This window comes from Ptychodera flava, chromosome 3 (assembly GCF_041260155.1).
Source record: "Ptychodera flava strain L36383 chromosome 3, AS_Pfla_20210202, whole genome shotgun sequence".
NCBI lineage: Eukaryota > Metazoa > Hemichordata > Enteropneusta > Ptychoderidae > Ptychodera > Ptychodera flava.
Window position 1 is genome coordinate 13674143 of NC_091930.1, and position 14439 is coordinate 13688581.

At 36.0% G+C, this 14439-nt stretch overlaps 1 protein-coding gene across 1 annotated transcript in view; it reads right to left on the reverse strand.

Moving 5' to 3' along the window:
• Positions 1 to 13570, reverse strand: part of LOC139129595 (uncharacterized) — a 29728-nt gene extending 16158 nt beyond the window's left edge. Inside the window, exons 1-11 of the mRNA XM_070695254.1 lie at positions 13352 to 13570; positions 11310 to 11400; positions 10784 to 10871; positions 10055 to 10151; positions 6430 to 6538; positions 5936 to 6007; positions 5385 to 5453; positions 4377 to 4560; positions 3479 to 3572; positions 2749 to 2847; positions 494 to 584 (exon numbers count right to left, since the gene is read on the reverse strand). Of these exons, the coding sequence (XP_070551355.1) occupies positions 494 to 584; positions 2749 to 2847; positions 3479 to 3572; positions 4377 to 4560; positions 5385 to 5453; positions 5936 to 6007; positions 6430 to 6538; positions 10055 to 10151; positions 10784 to 10871; positions 11310 to 11400; positions 13352 to 13454 (1097 nt within the window). The 5' untranslated portion in view covers positions 13455 to 13570. The remainder of the gene's footprint in view (positions 1 to 493; positions 585 to 2748; positions 2848 to 3478; positions 3573 to 4376; positions 4561 to 5384; positions 5454 to 5935; positions 6008 to 6429; positions 6539 to 10054; positions 10152 to 10783; positions 10872 to 11309; positions 11401 to 13351) is intronic.
• Positions 13571 to 14439: the final 869 nt, after the last annotated feature.

Sequence of the window (14439 nt, forward strand, 5' to 3'; positions counted from 1 at the left end):
TGATGCCCCAAATAGAAGACTTTCAGACTAAATATATTTATAAACTACTATTTTGACATTACTTTTGATCCAATAACTACTTTACATAAATTGAATACCGGAACATTACCAAGTCCACGATAAAATACTGGTAATATTAAAAACAGAAACCCACATCATAACTTTATTTCTGCAATTCCCTTTACATATTGGAGCTTTACTGGAGCTGTTTTATTGGAGCTCGTAAGGGTATTACACAAGTCTAAAGTATGTCTTCGTATTCTCAGTCAAGCCGATTGATATCTAGCTTTTTGACCAATTATAAAACTTGAATGTATTTAACTGCAATTCCTAATTTCATGATTGCTATATTGAATGTAGGAGCACCAGTCTTTCAAACAACACACTTATGAAACCAAAACACTAAGACAATGTTGGCTCCATACAACAGTTTAAAGAAAATGAAGTTTGATTATTCCATTCAGGATATACATGTACTGTTGATGTTACTGACCTGTACATAAAATGATTTGATTGCAACCTTTCCCATTTATGGACATCTCCGTCACTTCCACCGTTAAATATGAGAATTGGAGCTTTACATGCTGTGGGACAGATGAACAATTTACAACACAGAATGAACATTACATATATATGTACAGCAAAAATTAAAACATTTGTCTGTCTGCTTCAAACGTTAACTCTTGTCTTAAAAACTTAATTTTTTTGCTCAAAATTTCCTAAGTAAAACTTTCAACCATTCTCTTACTAAATCAACAACGAAAATCAGGGGTCATTGTGCAAAGCTTGGAACTAGGAAAACAAATCATCCCAAATCACCAAACATTTTCTGATATTTGAAATTCAAAGAAGCCACCATCCTTTTGTTAACTCAATGGGAAAAAAATGTATTTTGGATTTTCGTAAAATTAAGACAGTAAATTTTTTTTCTGTCCAAGAGCTTTCAAATGAGCCCCCACAAGTCACTGTGGTAGATAAGAAAAGAATTGTACTAGAAAATTGCACAATTTACCTTATAATAAATATGATACCTGTACATGATTACGATAACAATTTATATGCCTACAAGGTGTATATCTTCACTGGGCATTTGAACTGATCTTGTTACCACTGCTGGACTCTGTCTTGATTCTATTACTCTGATTCATTTGTTTGTACATGTCTGTAAGCCCTACCTTTACTCACTGTACTTTATTCTATTCTATCTCTGTACCTATCTTCATCTAGTGTGTCTGGTGAGTAGTAAAGCCACTCCAACATTTTAATATCTAAACTTGATTCAACACAGGTCATGTGTCTAGTTGTACACCAGTACCGGTACATGCTTATTTGACAATCTATGTTTCTCCTAGTCTTATTTGTACAACCCTGCATTTTGGAAGAGAGAAATACATGTACTGTGAAATGAATGTCTACATTATTGGGTCATGGTACATGCTGTCAAGGTCTTTTTCTCTGATGATAAATATATTACTTTGAAACATTGCTTGCTTGATATACTGTAATAAAATTTGATTTTGTATTAATGTAAGGAATGCATACTGGAGCATAATTGATACATTGTATGTAATATAAGCAGAGCTGATGTATGTGGCAATTTATTTAACACTTTGTAATTAAATTTAGATACAATGAGCTTTTGTGTTACTTTGTTTGAACATAGTAGCATTTTTTGTGTCAAAAGAATATGTACAGGAACTAACTTCAGATTTATTGCTACATAATTTGAATACAATGTATACACAACTCACTCTATGCACTATGTATGTCAATATCACAACCTCTACCACAATGCAAACACTGTGATGCAATTTATTGCTTAACTTTAAAGCACGCATATCTTGGGCAATCTTTGCCCTTTGGTTCCTGGTATTTGGACTGTAATATGTTTACACATGAATACACGAGGGATTTAACGCTTTGATTGATAGTTTTTCAATATCGCCCAATGTAGCTGATGTTTTCCAATATCCTCCTCAAAGCAAACTTGTTTGAATTTTCTTGTAAACCTTAATCTGCACGTCTGTCATTTGCCGTTTCACCCCAAAAATCCATTTTTTTTTACATAAGGATTTCTTAACTAACATTAATTTTGCCATATCAATTTAACAAAATCAAGACAGAAACGAAATTTAGCACAGTTGTGTATGACGCATACATGCATTCTACACATACAAGTTCATCCAACCAAAGTCTAATCGTTTGAATTCGTAATGGGGAAACAAGTCCAGTGTAGTGTACAGTTAACAATGATTCCTTAAATGTTTAATTACTGTTTGTTATAGTACACTGCCTATTAAGACAATGGAAACAAAGAAATTCATTCCGTTTTCACTATTGATTTTCTTCGTCAGTTATCTGTGCCGACACAATAAATGTCAATAGAAACATTGTCTGCCAGACTTTATACTTGTTATTGTTATGTGTAAATTCCATCACCAGGACAGTATCGATTTGATAATTTATCAAGCTGTTAACAAATCTGCCGTTACTTAACAGTCTATTATCGTTCCGACCTGTAATTGGTAAACATTGATTAGTAACCACAGATATGACTCACAGTCCGGCACAATAACTTTCATGAAGACTTGGAAAGCATCCTAAAAGTTAATACAGACTCCTGATCATACTGAAGTCATGTACTTGGTGCAATGACTAACACAAACTTTCAAAAGAGTTTTAGAATATTAATTATGACAAGAGGAATATCTACTCTGACCATTATCACAGTCAAGGTTGTCTACTTACTGTATGTTAGACTTTCCACGTTGTGTTTACACTGTAGTGCAGTGATACACCCTGATGGGTTGTATTTCCAAAGAAGTACATGCCTTCGACTTGTACTGCCTAGATACAACGAAAGAGAATAACAGATCATCACAATGTCCAATATTTTTGTTCTAAAATGTGTATGAGATCAACAATTTCTGCACATAAAGTTTCCCAGAAATATCATGAAAATTGTAAAGCAGTAAGTTTTTTTCACCTCAATTTGATGAAATCTGAATAAGGCCATTGGTTGAGTCTATATACAATGTACAAAACGGTTTACCTTCCATGTCACAAGATTTGTGAAATGGTTTGATTGACTTAGGAATTTCATCAAAGTTCTTTGAACCAACCTTACTTACAGCTTTTCTTGCCATATATTAAACACCTCCTTCAGTCATGTTAATTTCCTTGAGTGAGTTGCATGTCAATATGGCTCAGAGGCCACTTTGATTTCAAACATGGTAACAATTATACAGAATGTTCAAAAGGAGAAGTTAAAAATGGTCAAAAAGATGGTGAAAAAACTAACTATGGATTATCACCTATATCCCGGTTGGGATAGAATAACCGTGCCTGTACATGTATGATAGCCACTGCATTGCTGAAAGCATGAACTGATGAACCCAAACAGTAGAACTGAATTTCATGTACATGCCAACAATTCACAAGAAAAACTTCATCACAGAATCTTTGTTACTTCACTTACCGATAACTTGGTTCATTTCTGGAAAGTACTTCAACAATTGTAAATGATATTTTTCTGTTTCTTCTCCTTGGAAAGTGCCGATGAAATCTGACACCTAAATCAAGACAAAAGGTTACAGGTGCATCAGTTATGTTTTTGTCACTGGCTTTAGGCAGAAGGCAGAAAAACATACACTGGCTGACTTCTGATCAGCCTTTGCGCCTTAAAAATGATGCAAAGCAATCAGGGTCATACCAATCCAGCATATTAAATGCTCAGGTCAAAAATACAGATTTACATAGCAAGGAAGACAACAGCAAAACAGCACAACACAAGCAAACAAACATTTCACAAACAACATTAAGAACAAAATTAAAATTCATGGAAGAAAGAGTGTATAGACCTCTGGCAAAACAACAACCACTAGATGATGCCCAAGACATGCAGCACCCACTGTACATCATATCCAGAATTGTCAGGCCTTCATGATTGCCATCACAGATACCATCAGCCTCAGTGATATGTGGTATTTAACCACAATACCTGCTGAAAAAATTGTTATAATGTAGAGACAATCCTTCCTCCAGAGCGCCTTGATTCACAAATTTTAAACACAGAAAGTTATGTGTCTCTGCAAAAATCGAGTATATGATAGTGCATAGAGTTTGAGTAAGAAAATACACACACCATGAGTTTGTTTGAAAGACGAATATTGACTTGCCCTAATCATGGACTGGGGAAATCATGTTTAAATACTTAGATAAAGACAAACAATCAGTATAAGAAAGACACATGCCAGTGATAGGACTATCATCAATGAGTGTTGGCAGGTAAAACAGGTCTAAAGTTACATTTCAAAAGTCACATGACAGTCATGTGACTGGAGATAGACACAAACAGGTGGAATCATATGACTTACATTTTCACCAGATTTTGGATCGTACATGCTGGCCACTGATGACCCACTAGCGATCCATACAGTTTTGTTCCTTGGAACGTAACACAGGCCCGTTATGGTGGCCATGAAACCGTCCAGCCGGTGTGTCAACTGACCGTCCTGCGACCAGATCTTGACAACTTTATCAAATGAACCGGTCAACAGCCTGAAACGGAAACAAAATTGAACCATATATTTTAATTTGAATAATTCCATTGAGAATCTCATACATGTATGGTTACATTAGACTGGTTTGTGTCATGATTTCAAAACATACATACATACAGACAGACAGACGCGGCTGACTGTGTATAAGCTCTCTTTGGTATATACCAAATGAGAGCAAAAAACAGAGTGGTTGGTAACAAATGCTGATGGACATCTTTCTACATTGTATGTGACGTGAAACTCTGCCATTTTGTTGGATGAAAGTTAAGGTTTCCATGGCAAAAATAATATGGTAAAAGCACCACTCGGCAATATGCTTGATATATGTTCAGCTATATTTACGTATATAGATGTACATGGAACACAGCATTAGTGGTATACGTAACATATACCTTTGTGTATGGAACATATCAATACACAGATATACATAATGCATATCTATGCAGAACAAGAAAATATGTATAACGTCTATCTTTGTGGACTAATTGCACACTGTACTTGTTCATTTTATTCGTGTACGTATAGATATACTTACATGTAATGTATTTGACAAATCAACAGAATCAGTATAGATGAGTGTACATATTGTCGCATATCGTGCATTTTGCCTAGTGTACATGAAAAGGTGGTATGAATAATTTGCTGTACGGTAGTTGAAGCAAGGCTATCTCTACATGTACACAACACTACATTCACAAGAATTATTTTAACATTGATGCAAATCATGCAAATTATAATAAGCAAACAGTGCAAGCAAAATGTTTGATGAATGTATCATGGTTTTACAGTTTTCATAACATGATAATTTAAAACAAATCTCACCTTGTGTTATTCTCTGTGTCTTTGACAAGTATAAGACTTGTAATACCAGCATCATGTGCCTTTTGAATGCTGAAAGGTTAAAAACAATGAGATAGACAAAATTCAGTGATGACCAAGTCTTGTGCATATTTTGTGCAAAGAGAATAACATATGGAACTCTTGATGTAAACTGTACTCTTACATTGGATATGAAAGAGCAACATTTCTGATAAGACTAAAATGAAAGTCAAGTCTATTGTTGAGATCAATTTCAGATTAAGAAGCAAATTCTATGAATTACCTGGTGCAAAAAACAAGGCACTATTCAGGAAAAAGTATTGAACAATGGGTGTGCATTGTCTGAAAAAAAGGGATTTTATTTGAAATGATAAAGTACCACACTCTTGAACACATCACTTCAAAGCATTGACATTCTGATAATTTAAACGATCTTGACTGGTTCATAATCTCTACAGACATATAATTTACAACGTTCAGCCTTTGCAAATGATGAATGGATTGTTTGAAGGACAAATCCAGCTGTTCAGAGTGGATCAGCAAACAAGACTTACCAGAATATTTTATTGAGTCCGCGGTAACCAGGATAAGATGAAGAATCAAAGCACATCAATTTACCATCATATCTGAAATAAAGAAATGAAATGAAATTGTTGGGCTGTAGAAATAAGATGACTGAATGGATACAGAGATGTGACATACTCAAGGCTGAACATGATCCACTTTAAAAATGTCCATATATATAATAATATATAATATTATCATCAGAAAACCATGTAAAATTCTTTTTCAAACGATCATCACACCATATCACGACTGACAGCCTAATACATAATTGGATTGCCAAGCATGAAGGCACAACGGCAGTATGCATACCGTATTTGTGAGGGATATCAGTAGGAAGGTACAGTGCTTGCAAACATACTCTTTTAGACAGAGAGACACATTTTCTTGAACACATGTGTACAAACACATGATGGTTAAATCTGTCGTTGGCTGAAAACATGTGTTAAAGCCGTCACTTGACATGTGTATAATGCAGACTTACCCAGCTGTGTAAATTCTTGATTCATTGCACAGAACACATCGAATGATGTCGTTGTGATCAAGACTCTCTGTTGCTGATTTCAAGTTGATCACATGTCCATAGTCCTTATCTGTTTGATGCAAAGACAATGTCTGATGATGAAAGCTTTGTGACTTGCGCAGTGGGAGCTGTGCTAAAATTTGACACACTTTTGTGAAATGGCTGTCCCATAATCTTTTGCTCAATCATGGTGAGAACTTGACTGATCATCAGAGTCAAAAATGTATATTGCAAAAATGTGCAACCAATCAAACACTGACTACATGTATACTTTCGGGTCAGTCACAATCAGGGTGCGCTAGAGTGTGTCACTTAGGTCAAAATTTCAAGTTCATGATAACTGTCCAGTTAAATAATATGTTGAAAGGTTATGGTATGGGGCATATCTTCCTAAAATTTGGTGAAGCAAACGTCATTAGTATTACCACAGTGCACATTGTTTTATATGGTTGACGCAGTGTCACGGACGCTACAGAAATGTTGTACATGAAACACAAATGTCATAATAAAATTTTAAACAATGATTTGTTAATGCTTTCTTATGTTATTACAATATAAAAGATGCATATTGGCATTAAAATAAGCTATACTTGGTATGATTTACTTAATTTTTCCATGAATAAACACAACCTCAAGTTTAGTGAGAAATACAACAATATTGATCATATTTTTTAATAGGACTTTCAACTTCTCTATGTCCTTCCACTGGTATGCTGTACTTAAAAGTTTTATTGTCATGAATTAACCATGCTATAGCAACAATATTAATACCATTCAGTGTAATCAAAATGAACTTCTTTCAAAAATATTTTCTGTTTAGTATGACATGTAATTTTGTCACGGACGCTACCAAAATCAAACTTGAAAGTTAGGTCAATTTGAATTATAAAAAGCAATTAACAATCTTGTTTCTTCTTTCTCTTTTTCTCCAAAACCTTTCTGTATCAAACATTTAAATTGTGAAAATTGTGTCAAAACAGTGACAATTTCTTTATTAATTGAACAAGAAAGCTATAGCAACTACTGCAAAAATCAGTTGGAGTAAAAATCACTGCAGCTGAACTTACTTCTGAGATCAATCCTCAAGTCGTTTTCTGACGACACTCCTCATGGTCTATAAAACAAGCATCTAAAACAAATCCTTCTTACAAAATCATAGCTCGTTATGTACCGGTAACTTTGACCAAGATGTGAAGGAGTAGGCAGTCCGTCAATATCCGGCACGACAACCGAAAAGTCCGGTGAGTTAATTCAAACACACTTTGCCCATATCGCTCAAACAGTTAAAAGGTTTCACGATAGCGGTTTTAACAACGGGGAAACTGAATTTTTTTTTGAATTTGTCTCCATTTTATGCCACAACTTATCGTATAAAACCAAGATGCAATCTGTCATCGAATTGGTACTACAATCAACCAAACTGAAAAGATTGCTGAGCAGTACAGAAAACATCATCTGGCAAAGAAAATCAAAAACTGAGAGAGCTTCCATATAAGTAATCAAAGTTGGCGGCATGAATTAAATAAACCAATACTCTCCTCAGACCAAACCGATTTCAAAGGCCATTTACAGCAAATATTGTTACGAAACCATGAAACCTGGGAATGGCTAAACACAGAGAAATAAGATTTATTTCTCGAAACAGCCTTTCACAACATGCTTTTCAAACACCGGAAAGCAGGCACCAATATCGACCCGAAATCTATTACAAAGTCCATGAAAAATGGACACAAAACATGTTAATCGATTTAAATGCCTAAAACAAGTAATCGTTGTCAGATTAGTACAACATTTACTGTTAACATAACGAGCACTAGCAACGCTCAAAATATGCCCTAAAACAAAAATCCTTATAAGCGTCCAGAAACTCCGGTCGATGCTGGGTCGTGTTATTTATAATATGACACCACACACCGGATCGCTCACTATAGAGTCAGTCAATAGTGGCTAACTCTCTCAATAATGAATCTGGCTTCTCCTCCTCGAGGACGAAGATGACTTCATCACACAACCAAGCGGAGGGGATACAAAACAAGAGAGCGGCTGATGAAGGAACCCCATTTTTGGTTCCGAAACACTGTTAAGACAAATCACTCAATCAACAAACCGGTGACCAGGGACCCAGATCACATGACTAGGGTCAAAGCACTATCGATTCACCGGTGTCTCGCAATGTATTCCACACAAAATAAAAGCAATGATCCTTTTATTCACCATAGCGTAATACTAAAAATCTTGGTAGAGCCGATGTGTGGAGTTGCCCTCATTTTCCTTTATATAAAATGTGGTGGTTATTTCACATTTAGATTGGCTTATAATCTGAAAACAATGTTAGCATTTTATTGTAGCATCCATGACATAATGAATTGAAATGGAATACACAATAATAAATGCATATACAGCACAGAATTCATTGTTCTTTTCACTAGAATTCTAATAACATATTCAATACAATTACTGCATTCTTAAAAAACACCAATCTAAGTGTTACAGTTGAGGCTGAACATAACTTTTTGAGTGTTTTATTACTTTTTAAAAAATCAATTTTGTGCAAATTTACAATTTTATGCCTTAAAGACATTTTGTAACCCAACTCCATGTATGTACACACAATACACACTAGTATTTATATGTTTCAGTGGATTAACTGCTTTAAAATGTTTTAAATAGTTATTAATTATGACTATGTAGTAAACACCGTCACGGACGCTACACCGTCACAGATGCTACATTTCCATATTTTAGGAATATTAATAGTGAACGCAAGGGACAGTAATTATATAATTTGTTTATTTAAGGTAGGCACCTATTGACACTTAGGCCTGTGACATCAGATCTTTTATAACTCCTGTTGTCCTTAAGATATGAGTGTGTCACGGACGCTACAAGAAATTCCGACCACAACGATCTCCATTTTCATTTATTCACAAAACAATACAATATGCAATTTTATTTAAATTTTGGTGTATAAAATGCTTGCCATGGATGTTGAGGTTGGAATTAAATTCAATATTACAATATTTTATCCATTTTTCTACATATAAACTAAAGGTATATGTACTTATGGTCATAAAACACAAAAAACATAACGATGTTACAGTTTTGGTAAAATACCACAGTTTCTGTTCCGATGCACATAATCACATGAAATAACTTGTGAAAGAAAGGTTAGGTATTCTGCAATAACATATGTAAGCTAAAAATTCCACAATTTTAACACTGTGTTCCAAAAAACATTTTGAAATTAAGTATATTTTGAAGTGAAACAGCATAACGCTACTTTTTACAGTTTTTAAAGGCATTTTTGTGGATGTACAACCAACCTGCACAATATATGCAATATTTCTTTCTGTGACCAAGTTAGTTACAACTATTACTATTTATTAGAAACAAATAAGCAATATAATATCAGTCTGAATAGCAGATATATGTCCATAACAAATGAAAATCATCTAGCGCACCCTGATTGTGACTGACCCGTTTACATATCAATCAATCTGTAACACCCTAACCATGAAATGAGTTTTCAAAAGTAGCATTCACAAACTTGGTCACTTCATGAATGCTTGACAAAAAGTCAACTTACTTTCATCCAGGTCAAATGCTTTCAGTACTCCGTTAAAACCACAAACTAGCTGGTGTCTTTTAAAATTAATTGCCATGCAGTATATCGGTGAGCCAAGCTGTCAGAGAAATAAAAAGAAAGCTTTTTATTCTTGAAATTTATTTCAAAGCAAAGGAATATACATGTACGTGTGTACAAAATGAAATGAGTTCAGCCTGTCAACTACATTGTTATTGTTGAAAAGTGAATTCTGGTTTGGATTGGAATTCAAATGTAAACAATAACAGTATTAACAGTACATGGTACGTGTGTTTAGATCCTGTATTGGCAAACCAGCTAGTAGATATTTCAACAAAGTTTTGGAATTTGAACAAGAACTTGCAATTCACATACAAAATATAAAGCGAAAAGATAATCTGACTTTACAGCTACTAACCCTGTAACGTTAATCCCTTTGGAAGGAAAAGATCCATATTTCTCACCATAGGGTCATGCATGTACATCAGTTTTCTCCACAGCTGAGAAAAACAGAGGGCGGCCAATTTACATAACAATGCATAATTTGCATATATTATTTTGTTGTGATAATGTATTCTTTTGTACATTTATTAACATATGAATAGATTGCTCCAAAAACAGAAGGGATGGCCCACGCCTAAAAATCCCCTTGTGAAGAACTCTGTAGGAGCACGATGAAAGCAATACTCAAACTTTCATTCATGTTTGAATAATTATGGGACAAAAAATTACCTCAATTTTGTCATGGACTCCACCTCCTGGTGCCCATGCTATCAGAGATCCATCATTGGACGATGAAAACAGTAGTTTTGGATCACTCCTACAGTCAAGAAAACAAAATAACAACATCAAATGACATGAAAAGATTCGGGTTTGTTTTATGATAAAATCAATAAGTTCAATTACATTTATGGTACATGTATGTTGTAATGTTAATTGGCTAATTACGTTATTGAAACTTTGAAATATTTTACAAGCCTTATTTCACTACCTTCTTATTAAACTTTTTAACATCTTAAACGATTTGTTCTACAGCATTGGAAGTACTGAATTGCAAATTATGAAAATACAATATGAATTATCAACCTGTGAAATAACAGAATAAGGTGTAATATGCCATCACACACTGGTACTCTGGGTCTCTCTACACATGTAGGAGTGTACCATTTTTGGAGGAGGGATGGCGGTTCAGAAAATGGTGGTACTACACCTTACACCTGACCTAATTATTTTTAGTAAAGTGATGGTATAAACTTACCAATAGAGGAAGTCAGTGACCCAGCCTTGGTGTTCATGTGATGACATCACTGGGATACCACTCTCAGCCTCCCAGGTCTTGATGAAACCATCTGGTAAACAAGAGGATACATAATATACATTTAAGAATGTTCGTAATGAAAAAATGAAGGTGGCGAAAAATAAGACAGTTTAATATGAAAATGGTAGTAAGTATAGTACTGTATGTGGATACAACGTATGTAAGAAAGCTGTGAGTGAGAGACTAATTCAAAGTCTTTCACAACTGGTTAATATCTGCTATTCCGGTCATGGCAGCACAGCACCAGAACCAGGAACGCTGGCTCATTCCTTGCACCAATCCATGGGCTCTATAACTCTCTCGTTTCTTTTGTTTTTGGAAGAGGACAAGTGGGAGCACTGTAGTACTGATATAATATCTTGGTTTTCAGAAAATATAAACTTCAATGGAGTTGCAAGCTCAGTTTTTTGCAGAGAATTCATTGTTTGGAAGGACCAAAAACATGTCCTACACCTTGAAATTCAATTTCAACAAGCCTTTCTACTGGTGACTGTAATTTTGGTGTGTAACCAGCTTTGTATGGAAAACCGCTGCTTGGTTAGTGAAGGATGACAGTTCATTCATGAGCACACTTTTATATCTCTGATGTAGGACCCTTGACCTCCAAACGATGCTGTCCTAAAATGTCCTGTACAACATGGAAATGTGTGTACATTTAGCTCTGATGTTGAATCATAGACAGTTCCTCTGCTGTCTGTGGTAGCTAGACCAACTGCTTTTGTAGGAAACGTCGACTTTGGTTCTTCATTGAGGTAGAACCTCCATGAGTTTTTGGACTTGGTTCGAACAAATAGTTGTATGAGATCATTACAGCCTTTTGGCTTGAGTGCAGAAAAGTTTACTTTTTCACTGTGAAATAGTATGGACTGAATTATCCAGAACCTTTGGACAAAAATTTACTGGTCAGTAGAAATATGTGACTTTGGCATGAGTGGTATTTCAAGCAAATGGTATGGGACTGAGTAGTCAGGACTGAGTGGCTGTATAAATGATGAGTTATTAAATGATTATTGTCACTGAGAAAAACTTGAAGTACAGTATTTCAGCTACATTGAAAATAGCTGGTTTGTGTTGTTTTAGGCAGTTGCCTCAAATCACAGGTACAGCAAGCAAAAACATATACATGCATGCCGAGCCTGCAATGCTTCTTGTCTCTTGGTCAGGTAGCCGTTTAGTGGACCTACATGTACATAAGCTGTACATGTACCAGACCCATATGAATTGACCACCTGCAGAACTACGTCTCAAATGGACTTTGTCAACCTGTACAAAGCTGGCTCTGAGTAGATGTGTGCTCTTTACAACAACATCATACTATACACAAAAGGTGCTATTGTACCACAGTCCCTCCACAACTTCTGGAGGGATCGTGATTATACCTAGCTCTGAGTGGCAGTACTGTGTGTTACCGGCTGTAGGCCGATGCGTAACAGCCCTGCCACGCGGACCTATCCAACCAGTGGGGATTGTAGTACTACGCACACAATATCGTGAACTCGGTCAGTGTTCTTGCAAATGGTGGGATCACTGAAATGATTCAGGAGCCCCGGTAGCGTTTCCGCTGTTCCCTAATCCTTGGATTTAGTTTTGTTCATCCATGCCTAATCAGACTGCATTGTCGAATGCGGAACCCCGGTAAAATAACCGGAGAACTCCGGTAACATAATGTACTTACTGCCTTTACAGTAACACAGACACTGGTACCTTGCTTGATATACTACTCACTACTCAGTACATGTTAACGTACAAGTTTTATGTTGTTGCTTCTATTATCATGCCAAACTTCGAACGTTATTTCCTATTCCAACAGGCACACGATTTTTATAGCTGTCAAATACGAAGAGGGGTAATAGGATACAGTGTCAACGGTGTCATTTGCCTCTCCCGGTGGCGATTGAGCTGTCTCATGTCGGTATAAACAAAGCATGAAGACGCTACTGTGTCAGTTGTGTGCGTACGGAATGTGCAGTAGCGTTACTGACCTTCACATCCAGCGAGTATTTCACGTCTCAGAGGATGAAAACCCAGCGCTGTAATGCCCCTGGAATGGGTTTCCTTGATGACATACTGCTTTTCCATAGCCATCTTGGCTAAATTTTACGGTGGCACTCTTCCGTTAAGCAGCAACTAGCAACCTCCTGGACTTCTACGCTCCAATCAATTACACGTCCACTAAGACGTTCGCCATTTTTGGTAGTGTCGCTATGGTGATCAAGTTGTCGCGCATGTGTCGGCAGTCGACGTTGGTGGCGCACTGGTCATGATCTGGGTTGCGGCATAGTGGTTGCAGCATATTTGGTAAAACCTCAGCCCCCACAAACGTCTGGCCCAAAAAGCTACTTGATGACAACCCTTCGGTTAGGTTAGAAAAAAATACACCGAAAGAATTGAAGACAGTCCGCGCCTCAAAAGTGAAACTTTCCTCAATGAAACTGTTGACGATTCTCTAAAGGGAACAGTCGTCGGAACTGCGCGTGTGCGAGTTTCTTGTTTAAAAACAATGTATTTTGTGCAAGATATCTAGATGCACCTAATCATCATAGCTGCAACACTTAAATTATACTATGTAGATTTTTGACAGACATGATTTAACTTCCATCAACCACCATCGTACCTTGGATACAGTGTTTGCATTGGTCTTATGGATCCCATGCGACCTTTGACTCGAGCGCAGTACCGACGACTGTATCCCTTTAACAAAAAGGGTCACAATGCAATTTTGGTACAAGAAAAACGAATTGCTTAACAATTACCAATATTTGGAATTCAAACTGGCCGCCATCCCTATGTTTCAAAAAACTATAAGACATTGAACATTTTTATTACTCCGAGAGCTTTAAAATGTTGTACATCGAAATACGTCATTATGCAATATGTCGTTTTCCTTAGTCATTTGCTGTAAATTGTTTCGAAGTCTCTCATGTTATATTGGTGAGCGACTCAATTTAACCTAAATTTGGAAAACAAAACCCAGAATGCACAGAATACCGTCTTGGAAGGGGAAGGAAGTAGTGTATTGCATATCAGTAGTAAAGTACTATGAATCCTCTAGGTCAGTTTGCCATATTTA